The 13,029-nt window shown below is 49.7% G+C and overlaps 1 protein-coding gene across 2 annotated transcripts in view; it reads right to left on the bottom strand.

Annotated features, from left to right (window-relative positions):
- CABP1 (calcium binding protein 1) overlaps positions 1 to 7,796 on the bottom strand; it is a 13,207-nt gene extending 5,411 nt beyond the window's left edge. Inside the window, exons 1-3 of one of the 2 annotated variants that reach the window (XM_006908619.1) lie at positions 7,626 to 7,796; positions 2,929 to 3,108; positions 26 to 56 (exon numbers count right to left, since the gene is read on the bottom strand). In XM_006908619.1, coding sequence (XP_006908681.1) covers positions 26 to 56; positions 2,929 to 3,108; positions 7,626 to 7,670 — 256 coding nt within the window. In that variant the 5' untranslated portion in view covers positions 7,671 to 7,796. The remainder of the gene's footprint in view (positions 1 to 25; positions 57 to 2,928; positions 3,109 to 7,625) is intronic. The other variant, XM_006908620.1, reaches the window with a different exon arrangement.
- Positions 7,797 to 13,029: the final 5,233 nt, after the last annotated feature.

Raw genomic sequence — 13,029 nt, 5'->3', positions numbered from 1 at the left:
TTTCCCTTGAGGGGCCAGGTCTCACCTTCGATCTCCTCTGGCCGCAGTGATCTGTCCTGAAATAAAAGAACGTATCCTATTAGCAGCTGTGAAGGGCCAGAGTCACAAAATGCCCAATCTAAGGGCCATGCAAATAGCAGCAGGCACTGAGGGGGAAGTGGACGGGGCAGGTGACAGGGCTGCAGCGGAAGCATGCCTAGACCATGTGCTTGAGGGGAAAAGGTGCAGCCCCACATCTCCCGTAGGCATGGGAGATGCTGGGGGCCTGAGAGCCCCACCCAGCCTGGGCACGGAACCTCTGTGTCCAGCCCCTTATTCCAGACACAACGATGTGTTGAGGAACAAAGCTGGTCCCGAAGCAAAAACCTGTAAATGAAGCAGGGTCAGCGGGAGGTTACACCAGAGAAGAGGCCTGCAAGGCAATGGGAAAAGAGAGGGGCTGCAGGGGAGAGAAAGCAGGGCTCAGACAGGCAGCCCGAGGGTGACGGAGAGGAAGAGGAGGACCCCAGGGTGTGAAGGCAGGATTAGGGCTGTGCCCTGCTTCCTGGGCACTGCCCTACCTTTGCCAATTTGACCCCCATCCTACACTTTGCCCTGTCATGAGACACAGCATAGGACCCTGGGAGCCGCCAGTGCCTGTGGTGGCTGCCAGGATCCAAAGCACACATCTAAAGCCTCAAGCAGTACCCAGGTCTCCTTGGAGAATCAAGGAAACCCTGGGTCTAGATGTCACAACAGATGGCAGAAAAGTCTCTAGAGAGCAGGCCCAGAGGACACCTGTGGATGAGGGGCCGGTTGCCCTGGGTCTGCCCAGGAGGGACACAAACTGGCACGAAATGGATGAGCTGCCCAGCTGGACCTGCTTAGTAAGCTCCCAAACTGGTCCACGGGACTTCTCCTCCCCAAATGACACAGCTCTCTGCCTTCAGACAGGAAGAATGCAGGCAGGCGTACTGGCCCTGAGGAAGCGCACACCAGGTGTGGGCACACCTGTCATGAACATAGACATGTGGGTGTGCCACAGTGAGCGTGAGGCATCTCAGCTGTGCACACAGGCTGTTCTAGCCAACAGGGCCAGGGTGCGTAGAGACAGCTGCTGCCCACCCACTCCAAATTGGTCCCAGGGCAAAGAACTCTGGCTCCGGAAAATCTGAGAATCTTCTAAAAAGGGGCTATTAAGCAACATCTTTGAGACAACCAGGTGCACAGGACCTGGTGCTCAGAGTGGCTATTTGTGGCAGGATAGTGTTGAGAGTGTAGGTATGCTTGGAATGAGAAGGCCACGAGCTAGCAGGTCCTGCAGGTGGCATTTCTAGCTGAGGGCAGGAATCACGGAAGGTATATACGTCTCTGTGAGATGACTGTACAGACTTCCACTTAAAAATCCTGTCATGGTGCATAGTGCAAATGTTGTCAGTCCTGTTCCTAGTCAGCCTTGGATCTTGGGTGACCGAAAAGGATGTTTTTTGCAATGCCTATAACTCCCAGTAAGTGAAAATGAGCGAGTAGGCAAGGATATGTGCATACACACATGCAGAGCGCACTTATGAGGACAAGGTACTCAGACATAACGAGTCTTTTCCACCCTTCAGGCTCAAGCAGCCCCCGCTTCTCCAGAACCCAGCTCTGCAGGACTGGAGAGAAATGGGGTGCTGCTGACCCTCACTACAGCCCCCTCTATACATCTTGCATAGCTAGAATCACAGAGCAGGAAAGCCAGCTACCCCTTTGTAATGTGCCTGTGGCTGGAGCTAGTTTATCTGTGTCCTGATGGCTGGCCCTTGGGTCACACACTCTTCTGTGCAGAGGCACGGGTATGTGTGTGGTGCTCTGAGTAGAACTGGGAACGTTCACTGATGTTGCAGGGAAACCATGAGCACCAACTCGGGGTATAGGGCTTGGGTGGGAATGGAGCACACGCACATCCTTTCTCCCCAGTGTATGTGGTTAGTGAGAAGAGTCTGGCCTCTGCAGTCAGACGGACTCGACTGCAAAGCCCAGATTTACTACTTCTTAGCTGTGAGCCCTCGAAAGGTCACTTCTGTGATCCACAGTTTTCTCATCTGTAAAATGGATTAATACCAGGACCCACCTGGTATTAAATACAGGGCCTTTGTGAACATTCCATGAGGCAAGATATGTAAAGTGTTTAGCATGTGGCAGTCCATAAATGGAACCTACAAATGTTTGTATCTGTAACACCGCCACCGTTCCCCTCCTCCCTGTGGCCTTTCAGATACCCGTAGGAGGCTGTCCAATACAGTAGCCATATGTGGTTATTTCAATTTGAATAGGAATTAAATAGAATTAATAATTCAGATTCTCAGTTGCACTAGCCACATGACAAGTGCTCTATAGCCACATGTGGCTAGTAGCTACTGTATTGGACAGTGCAGATTACAAAATGTTTCTATCATTGCAGAAAGTTCTACTGGATGGTGCTGTGTGTACTCAGTACAGTCACTGAGAGCACAGGAGGCCCCTGAGTCATACTTCCTGAGTCTGAATCCTGCCCCTGTCACCCAGTAGCTGTTACCTTGAGCGGGTTACTTCTCCAACTCAGATTCCTCATCTGTAAAATGGGGATAATAGGACCTACCTCTTAGAGTTGCTCTAAGTCTTAAATGAGGCAATGCACTAAAGAACTTAGCACAGTGCCAGGCACATAGTAAGTGCTCAAAAAAAAAAAAATCAATAAAAACCCAAAGCGATGTCAACTGCTGTTATTTCTTGCTGGTGGAGGTGAACTCACCAGTGCTTTGTAGCCATGAGTGGGAAGCTTTGTGGGTCAGATTCGCAGCTGAGGGTTTGAGGTGTATCTGCTGGGGGACACGTACTGCTGTGTTCAGAGCCCCTGTTCTTTCCAGCAAATCCTCACGCCCTGTGAAGCTAAGCTGAGCCTGGCTCCACTAGGGCCAACTTACGTACAGGCTGCCTGTTCTCAGCAAAGCCCTTGCGCAGGAAAATGCAGGCGGGGCCCAGCAGGTTGTGCATGATGGCACAGTTCTGGGCCAGCGTCAGGAGCGGTCCGGGGAGCTCGCCGCTGGATGCCAGCCCCTCCTCGCTCGTCTGCACCACCCTGTAGCTGGTCTTCTCGTCTTGGCGCATCTTCAGCCAGCACCAAGCAAATACAAAAGAGAGGCAGGCGTCATCTCCTTGCCCAATGAGCCCTCCTGGCCCCAGCCTGGCTCTTGGTCCCAGCCTGGCTCTTGGTCCTAGAAAGGGATCTCCTCAAGAGAGACCCTTGAGAGTCTAACAGCAGGGTTCCGAGATCCCTTGGGATGCACAAGAGTGGGCATCAAATTTGTCCAATGGATGCAGTCTCCGATCTTTGACTGAAACAGATGCTCTAGGGACAGCTGGGTGTGGTACCCACTGTGCGGCACATATGCATGTGCACACACACACACACAAAAGTGCACAGAATCACACACTCACATGCATCCAGAAGCTCAGAGAGAGAAGCAGGTAGCATGAGGCGTCTGTTCCAACCAATGGGAAGTTTTCATTCAAAGACTAATGGAATAACATCCTTTTCCAAGATTGTCCCAACGTCCCAGCACAATCCTGGGCCTAAGCTCCCATACTGACCTCTGACCCTATCCCCATTGGATCCCCACTGAAAGGCAGTGAGGATGATCAGAGAGGGAAACATGGAGAGCAGGCTTGGCTAGTCTTCTAGACTGGAGGTTGCAAACACAGGGGCCATAACTAAATAAATGAAGCAGGCAGGTGTGAGAGGCAGGGACTGGGGCTAAACGGATGCTGTGCGGCCCCTCTGAAGGAGCAGCACTACCTAACTCCAGTCCAACATTGCTAGGCCTTCCGTGTGGGCGAAACAAAGGATGTCTGTGGGTCGGATCCCACCCAGTTTGCGGCCTTAAGACTAGACACTCTGCCACCAGCAATTCTCCCTTTTCCCCTCCTGCTTTCTCTGGCTCCCTGCCCGGCCCAGCCCGCTGACCTCTGGAGGCTGGGGCAGGGACCTTCTCTGCTTACCGAATATAGCTGTGCTCCCTGGCCAACCCAACCTCCTCCCTGACGGTTCCCATGGAGCTATAAAAAGTCAGCACTGCCCACAGACCGTCCCCCTTCGGACAGCAGCAGTATCCAGACACAACATTCTATTCCACCCCGGGCTCCCCGGGGCGCCCAGAGCCCCCACAGTGTCCAGAGCTGCATATTCCACCCTTCCATCTTGTAGTACCTCTTCTTCCTGCTAGGTTCCTCTAGCTCAAAGAAGGTCACACCCAGGAGAAGATTCTAAGACCTAGGGGGCAGCCTGTCCTCCTGCGCTGAGAAGCAGAACCACCTGCCCGTCACACCTTGTCTTCTCACATGTCTTCTCCCCAAAGCTCCACACTGTGGGGCTACAGACTAGACTCCCCTCCAATTTCCTAAGCGTCTTCCAGGCCAATAGAGGGGGCAGCAGTATTCAGGTGCCTGGAAGGGGAAGCAGCAACTCAGACTCAAGGTGAAGAACCTCCGTCCAAGGCCCAAGTGTAATGAGTGTGATAGGGTCAGTCTTAGGCGAACTCAGAATTTGAGGGATGTCAGACCGACTAAGGGCCATTCTGATTTGATGCCAAATGAGGTTCAGAGCCTCGGCCACACTCACACAGGCTTCTGGGACATGGGCTAGAGTTGAGGGCAAAGCCAGAGAGACCTTCCTGACTGGAGGCTGGCTCTGAGGAAGCCTGGGAGCAGACAGTGGCTTAACCGCAGGAAACAATCTCAGGAGATGTTTGTAGAAAAGCAGTCTTTTAATTCCAGTGGACTCTCACACACTTGGTTCAGAGTGAGCACAACCCGGGAAGGAGGAGACAGCAGGCAGCATGGAGCTCTGAGAAGCGGTTTAGTATACTGGTTTTGGACTTACATGGTGTTGGGGACAAATTCTGGCTCTGCCACTTGCTTGTTATGTGACTTTGGACAGGTCACTTTACCTCTCTGTGCTCTAGTTTCTTTCTCTGTATAATGGGGATAATCATGGCGACTCACAGGATCCTTCTGAGAAATAAATGAGCTATTGCATAGTGCCTAGAGCATGGCAAGAGTCATATAAATGGAGTTGCCATGGTGATGACAATGACAGTGACAAGGATGATGACGATGATGGTGATAGTGATGCAACTTAAGAGACGCTGGGTGCCAGAAGGCATTTACTTCTGGCTCCAGAGGAAATGGGAGAATATTTGCCAATCAGGAGAGAAGTGAAAAGGATGGAGAAGAATTTTCTCCCACGAAAATGAGCTAGTGGTGGCTGGGGAATTTCCACTGCATCTCTTGATCATAATACTGCCTGGCACCAAGTTGCCCCGGGAAGCTGCTGTTCTTCCCCGGCCAGTGACAGCCTAGTCCTGCCCTGCTCAGAGCCTGGAGCAGGTCTCCTCTCACCATGACCAGTTCCCCAGCTACCACTCAGGAAGCCAAGTGGGCAGCCACCCACAGGCTGACAATGTCTCCTGGCACCGAGGGGACGTCTCCTGAGTGTGGCATGGCAACAGGATGTCCCAGGGTGCCCCACGACCTAACAGCTTTCTAACAACACAAGCTGGCCGAGTGGATGCAGGTCAAAGCTCCTCTCACTGAAAGATGTCCAAGGAGAAGTCAAATGAACACGCATTTGGTGAGGAGGGAGAGGGGACTGTCTCAGTCTGTGGGAATTTGGACCAGATGACGTGTAAGGTCAGATTCAGGAATCTATGAATAACGTTTCTGACAGCAGGAAGAAGAGAATGGCAAAAATAAAAATAAAATACCAGCTCTGGATTCACACAGACTAGGGTTTAAAATCCCAGCTCGGTGTCCAGTCGGCTGTGTGACCTTAGGAAAGCTCTTCTCTCTAAGTCTAGCTCCTTCCTCTATAAAATAGCTAAGAGAACTATTCAGCGGAAAAGAGAAAATGAGATAACAGAAGTTTGAGACATTGTAGACATTCAGGAAAGGGCGATTATTATTTTTATAAAAACATTACATTAAATGTGGTAAGTTAAGTTTTACCATCTTTAATCTTAGTCCATGATCTCGAAATCTCTATTTTCCTTTTTCCTCCATCCCCCTGCTCAGAAAACCCAGAGTGCAAAAATTGTGATTATGATGACAATACAACTAGCTAACCTTTGTTGAGCACTCTATTCCAGGCAGTGCGCACAACACTTTAGTTTTCACCATCGCCTCACTGTATAGTTCTCACAGTTATTTCCACTTGATGGACAAAAGAACTGAGGCCCAGAGAGGTCAAATAACTTGCCCAAGGTCACATGGCTGGAAATAGAGACTTGAGAAGTCTGATTCTTTAGCACTCTGCCATGTAAAGGAAGATGGGTGGGGTGGGACCAAAGAGCAATTAATTCTTGTTTTTAAATTCACCTCTTCAAGCTCTAGACAAAACCAGGGAAAGGGTTTCACTCTGTGCTCCTCTAAACTAATTCTGATCAGTTTCTGCCTCTCTGCAACAGCGGGGAGGCCACTTCTGGTGCAAAAGACTCCCCTAAGAAGATGACGGGTGATGAGGGAAGGGTGCACAGAAGAAACAGAACAACCCTCAGAACGATCCAAGGAATAGCAAAGATTAAAAGGAATTTGATGTGAGCAGCTTAGCTAAACGAGGAAGACAGCAGAAAAGCTCAAAATGTCCTAAATTGAGAGGCTCTCAAACTGACATAGGTGGTAGATGGGGTTGGGGGCAGAGGTGCCATTAATTAATCTGAGACCTTGGGTAAGTCAATTGATCTAAGTGGCAATTAAGTTCTTTATCTGGAAAAAGAAAGCACCACAGGAGAACATCACTATCATTCCTTCTTCCTTTAATAAAATCTATGAGTTTCTTCTACAGCCTGACTACAGAAGGCTAGGAATACAGGTAGAGCCCACTTGAAGCAAAACCCTCTAGATGCAAGTCCAGGCTTGCATGAGAGATGCATTAGAGGTGATTATTTGCTTTTCAAAAGAAATTCTTGCAAAAGGAGATGATCCTGGTATATAAGCAACAAATCCACTACAGAAAGTGACACCTTTGCTCAACATCCTATTTATTAATGGAAGCAATTCTGGTCCCTGAACCAGTGTGGTCCAAGTTGAGATTCTCTGACCTGACTTAAGAATTAGGGAGGGTAGAAGGGGGATACCCTGCTTGCCTCCTTTCAGTAGCCACAGGGTCCACTTCAAAATCCACCACTCTGAAGGCTTAGAGACCACCAGAGACCCTCGAAGGAGGTGAATGAGCCCTCAGCCCTACTGCTGAAGAGCCTTAGCAGCAACAGGGACAAAGCTCAGCTCAGCGCAACCCTCTTCTGATCCAGCTCTAAGGGGTGTCTGTCCACTCTGACATCCTAAGGAGCCATGCTTTTCATTTTACATCTCAGGAGTATGCAGTTCTTTCCTAAATCTTGTATGAATTCCCAAACACAGTCCTCCATGCGGCTCCAAGTCCCAATTTCAGCTCAGAGCCTGGGACACAGAAGGGAGGGAATCTGGAGGTAGGAAACAGGAAAGTAGCTCCAGGCAGAACCCACACCAACGATGGCAAGCTTCAGAAGCCCACCTTTTCCACGTTCAACCTCTGGGACAGATGGGAAGATGTCCCCAAACCCCTCCCCATGCCCCAGGTCTCAGAAACATACCTTCCTTGAGAGATTTCTCAGTGGAGACTTGACACAGTTGCCCATCCTAAGCTGAGGCAGCCCCTCTGAGGATCCCCAGGTCCATGAAGGAGGCTCCCGGGGGCTAAGAGACCTTAGTCCCTGTTACCGCCAACCTCAGCCTCTCTCTGCCCCGCGCTCTTCCTCCAGGACTAATCTGAGTCCTCTCTCTTGCGCGCGTGCTCTCTCACTCGTCTGCCTGCTCCTGCTGCTTTTTTTTTTTTTTTTTTTTGGGGGTTTGATTTGCAAAGTTTGGTGGATTGTGTGTGTGGGTTTAACTTTCTGGGCACTTTCTTAAGGAGATGAAGGCAGGAGGGGAGCATGCAGGGCACAGAGAAAATAGCCTGGAGAGCTGATGGCAGAGGGCAGCCAAGCTGGAAAAGGCTGCCGGATCATGTCCATCAGATTAGTGCTCAGTCCTCTCTGTCTCGGGCTCAGGCTCATTCCAGTTCCCTCAGTCCCTCCCTGCCCTCCCACCGGCTGCCAAATCTGCTAGGGAGATTGCCACAGGGCAGGGGGCCTAGAATGACAGCTGCAGCTGGGAATTAGGCCAGCAGACCCAGAAGGAGAATCGGGCCAGTTTGGGTACCCAAAGCCAGGGTGCCTCTCAGCTCCCAGCCTTGTGTGCGCGCGCGCACACACACACACACACACACACACACACACAGAGCACACAGGGACAAACACACATCCTAATTGCCCCCTGGCAAGCACAGCTGGAGTGAGAGCAAGCAGCTCCATTTGAGGGCCTGGGATATCTTGTGACGTCTCCATCACGCTCCATTTTTCACACTTGCCTGTCATTGAAATGGGATGAGGCTCCAGGGACTGGAAGGACAGCTGAGCCAACAGCAGTGAGCAGTTCCTTCTGCTTGCTCCCTTCACCAAGTGCTCTCTCCAACCCAAAGGAAACCAAGAGGGTCCTGAGGGGCCCATGATGGAGGCAATGCTGGCACAGACGGCGTGACTGAGGGCTACGAACCTTCTCCTAATCCTCTGCCTAATCCTCAGCGAGAATCTTTCGCCCGGCTTTCTTGGGGTGTAGAGCAGAGAGGCCGCCCTTTGCGAAGCGGTCTTCCAGGTCCCATGACTGGAACTTTGCAGGCGACTGGCTCTTCTTCGTCCCTCCAGGTTCCAGCTTTGATGTGAATTCATCGCAAGCCTCAAATGTCACATTTGAGACCTAGAGTCCCAGCCAGATGACCCCGGAGAGGAAGTGCCAGGTTCCTTGCGCCCAGCTTTTCCCAGCAGGGGGCACCAAAGATAGGTCAGGAAGCCGAACTCTTAGCCCCTGATGCAACAACCCTTACATGCATCGCATCCCTGAGTTTTCAGTCCAAAGAGGCTCCTCTTCCAAAACTTTTCGCCCACTTTTTGGGTGGCTGGTTAGAACTCCCATTAGAGAAGATGGGTGGAGGCGCTGCCTGGAAGGTGCCACAGGCTCGCTGCCAGGGAGCTGGGGAAGGAGGTCTCTGGAGAGCTCTTGACGACAGTGCTGCTGCTGACGACAACGGAACGGTTTAGTCTGGGGAGTTATTCAGTAACTTTGTTCCGGCCAAATCTCCAGAGGGGAATATGGAGAAGGGCACCCCCTTGGGACAGAGCGGGGAGACTGGGTGGTTGTTGCTGCCTAAAGGGCAGGAAAGGGGGTGAAGACACTGGGGAATTGGAATTGAAAGAGTGAGCAGCCAACTTAAGCGCCTTCTTCAAAGCCGTGTTCCTCAGAAACAGAGCATGAAGCAGCATCTCCAGGGGCTGGGGTGAGGGGTCAGAGGTCAGGGTCATGAGGAACAGCAATGGACTCAGATGAATGAGAAGTATCTGCAGGCCTGGGGTTGAGTCCTGGCTCTGCCAGCTTCTGACTTCTCACATTTCAGAGCTTCAGTTTCCTTGCGTGGAAAATGGGGCTTCCTCTCTCTTGCTTATAAAGCGTATGTGGGAAAGTGCATGGCACATAACGGGTACTCTATAAGTAATTATTAACATGGAAAAAAAGAAGTACCCTTTGTCCGGTGTTCATGTGCCAGGCACTATGCCTGGCTCTAGAAATGCTGTGGGCAACAGGATAAACACGGTCGCTTCTTTCAGGGAGCTTACATCCTAGCAGCTGGGCAAGAGAGATTAAAGAGCAGGGAATACACATTTAATTATGTTTCAGGTAAATGCTATGAAGGGGAAACACAAAAACTCTGAGAACTCTGAGGCAGAGGAATCTGGCTTATTCCAGGGGCATCGGGAAAGACTTGTAGACCGAAGCTAGAAAACTGACCATTTGTAGACTCTTTTGAAAAGCCAGGGTTCACCAGGGACCTCACTGGAGGAGAGATGGGTTTGGCTTCAGATACAAACCTAATTCATATCGACTACACAAGTAGATACATAAAAAGGCAGCACAGTATAAAGCAGAGATTCTCAATGCTAGCTGCAGATAAGACTCACTGGGGAGCTTCCCCAGAGATTCTGACTTATTGGATATGGGTGGGCTCTGGACATTGGTGATGTTGAGTACTCCGGGAGACTCTAACCTGCAGCCAGTGCGGAGAACCACTGACACAGAGGCTAAGAGCTTGGAATGCAGTCAGACAGACTTGGGTTCAAATCTTACCCTGCTGCCTAGCATCTATGTGACCTTTAGGACATGTTCATTTTTCTGAGCCTCAGTTTCTTTCTTTATAAAATGGGTCCTCTAATAACCCTTTCCTCAATAAAGGCTCTTGTGAGCAGTTAATGAGATAATCCACACAAAGGGTTTGGCACAGTGCCAGGCACCTTCTAGGTCTTAAAGGGTGGGGTATGGTCTCCCTTCTCACAGCAGGGCATCCACTCAGACCTGGTGACTCCTGCCCCCTGCAGGCCATCCCAGAACACAGCACCCACTTGTCAACCTTGGGATATGCCTCTGTCCTTGGAAACAGAAGACAGCAAAACCAGGCCCCTATGGAAAAGTCACGCACTTTGAAGAAACCTCATCCTTTTTCAAGGAGGCTTGAGGCTTAAGGGCAGCAAGAGATTCAGGGATTCAAACCCAGAGCTTGCTTTAGCTATTTTGGACTTGGCAGGTCCCCAGGAGCTGGTGGTCCTAAGGGACAGGGGTAACTGGTGATCTGGAAGTGACAGTTGGCAGAAAATTTTTAAAAGGGCTGAATGGTGGGGGCTTCTCGAAGGAGCAAAGCACATCGCACAGTCCTACCTCCCCATCCCTACTCACTGTGGCAGCAGCCCCGGCCACCCGCTCCCCGCAAGCCACACTTTGAGCACTGGAATGGAATAATAGGATCAGAGGGATGAGAAGGATAAACCCATTGCTGATTATTCCTGATTAGGAAGGAGGCTGCCTTCAGTGGCCCTGATCGGTTCTACCACCAGCATTTGAACTTGGATGGCAGCCCAGGGCTAAGACGCTCAGGGAAAGCTAGGTCATAACCTGAGAAGTGCTTTAAGGATGCTTCTGACAAATAGGAAACATACTAAAGTGACTTCCAAACCAGCATGGTGTGGCACAGGCAGGTTGTTCAGAGATAGGCAGACCACATCACAGTCTTCTGTGACCTTTGGACAAACCACTTCCCCTCTCTTGAACCTGTTTCCTCATCTCTAAAATGGAGGAAGGTAGCATTACCTTCCTCCATTTTAGAGATAATGAAATATCTTCTCATTATCTTATCTGCACAGCAACCTGTGCAGATAAGATAATGAGAAGATATTTTCTCAGTTGTTTAGTGGGCTCTAGACTGAGGTCTCCAATATCCTTGTTGCTTCCCTAAAACAGCCAGAGGCAAACACAGATATCCCAAGGGACTTCCCATGATGGATGTTAACCACAGACTGACCTTCTCCTTCCCCTTCCCCAGGCCCCAGAGGAAAGGCAATAGGGGCTCCCAGCCCTTTCTGCAAGCTGTAGGGAGACACTCGTAGGGAGACACTTGGTGGGGCAAGAGTGAGTACTATACACAGCCCTCATCCTAGGAACATAGGTCCAGTGTGATTGAATCTGTTAGGAGCCAAACCCTCATGCTCTCTCTCTCCTATCTAAACTATAGGAGCTAAGAAAGCCCTGCAGTCCAGAGGCTGGAGATACAAGTCATTTATTCATTGACTCATTCATTAGTATATAGGATCATAGTGATCCTACTATGTGCAAAGCAGTTTGGGAATTGGAATAGCCTACCCAAATCAAAAGAGATGTCTCTAAAGCTAGAAAAAAAAAAGAATGGGGCAGAGCTGTCAGTTTAATTCACATTTGCCTCCTCTACAAGAGTGTTTCTTCCTAAACGTAGGGCAAGGAGCAGAAAGACTGTTTATAAAATAGTTTTCCAAGACCCAATGCCAAGAATTGTCCCAAGTCATGCCTATTTGGAATTAATTTCTGATAGCACATCTTCTCTCTAGGCAGCTGGGTGGTATGTCCATAGCTGGCCACCAAGAGAGTACTAGGGAAGGTCCTTTGTCATTCAGCTCCTTCCTTTAATGGCCTTCCTCGTTTGGCTCAGAGACAGCTTTCCAAGTACCTTACACAGGCCCTCATTCAGACAATTATTATATTAAGAACATTAATGAAGGTTGCCCTTTTTCCAGCACCCACTCTGAACTAGATCATTGCATATCCTTAATCTCGTATAACCCTCATAATAACTCTGCAAGGTAGTTTTTGTCACTCTTATTTCTTGGATGAGGAAACTCAGACCAGAGAGAGAAAATAAGAGGCCCAAGGTCACAGCAATAGGCAATGACAGAGCTGAGACTGGAACCTGCAGCTCCACTGTCTCCTAAGCCACTGTTCCATGCCTTAGCATTAAAACCACACTGTCTTCCTGCAAGCAGTAAGGATGCTCTGTCACTAAAAGAATCCTAATTCCTGTTTCCCCTAATGCATGAGTGTATTTTTGGTACCTTCAGTGTCACTTTGAACCCTGGTTCTCCCTGATTCTACTACAAATGGCAGGAAGAAGGCCTGACATAGCCTTGGCAGTTAATCAATAACAACAACAACAACAACAATAATAATAATAACTAACATTGATAGAGCCTTTGCTCTGGGCCACACACTGAGCCAAGCTCTGTACATATCTCCATATCCCATTTAATCTCCCCAAAACCAACTGGGGTCCTATGATTATCCCTATTTTGCAGATATAGAAACAGGCTGAATGAGGTTAAAGGATTCATTTACGGTTAAAAAAATAAACTCGGGAGACATGAAAAAAATATACTTCCTCAGGGTTAATATTTTACCCTAAGCAGATCCTATCTGAAACTTTCTGTATTTAGAACCCCCTTCTCTTGGTCCTGACTCTGTCTCTAAGGACAGAAATCTCAGTGCAAAAAGAAGGGAAGGAAAGACTGATTCCGGCTTGTCACAGGAGACTGGAAACTCTGATACAAAGTC

This window comes from Pteropus alecto, unplaced genomic scaffold (genome assembly GCF_000325575.1).
Source record: "Pteropus alecto unplaced genomic scaffold, ASM32557v1 scaffold113, whole genome shotgun sequence".
Taxonomy (NCBI): domain Eukaryota; kingdom Metazoa; phylum Chordata; class Mammalia; order Chiroptera; family Pteropodidae; genus Pteropus; species Pteropus alecto.
Note: the sequence above shows the minus strand (reverse complement) of the source record. Positions and strands in the feature narration are given on the sequence as shown.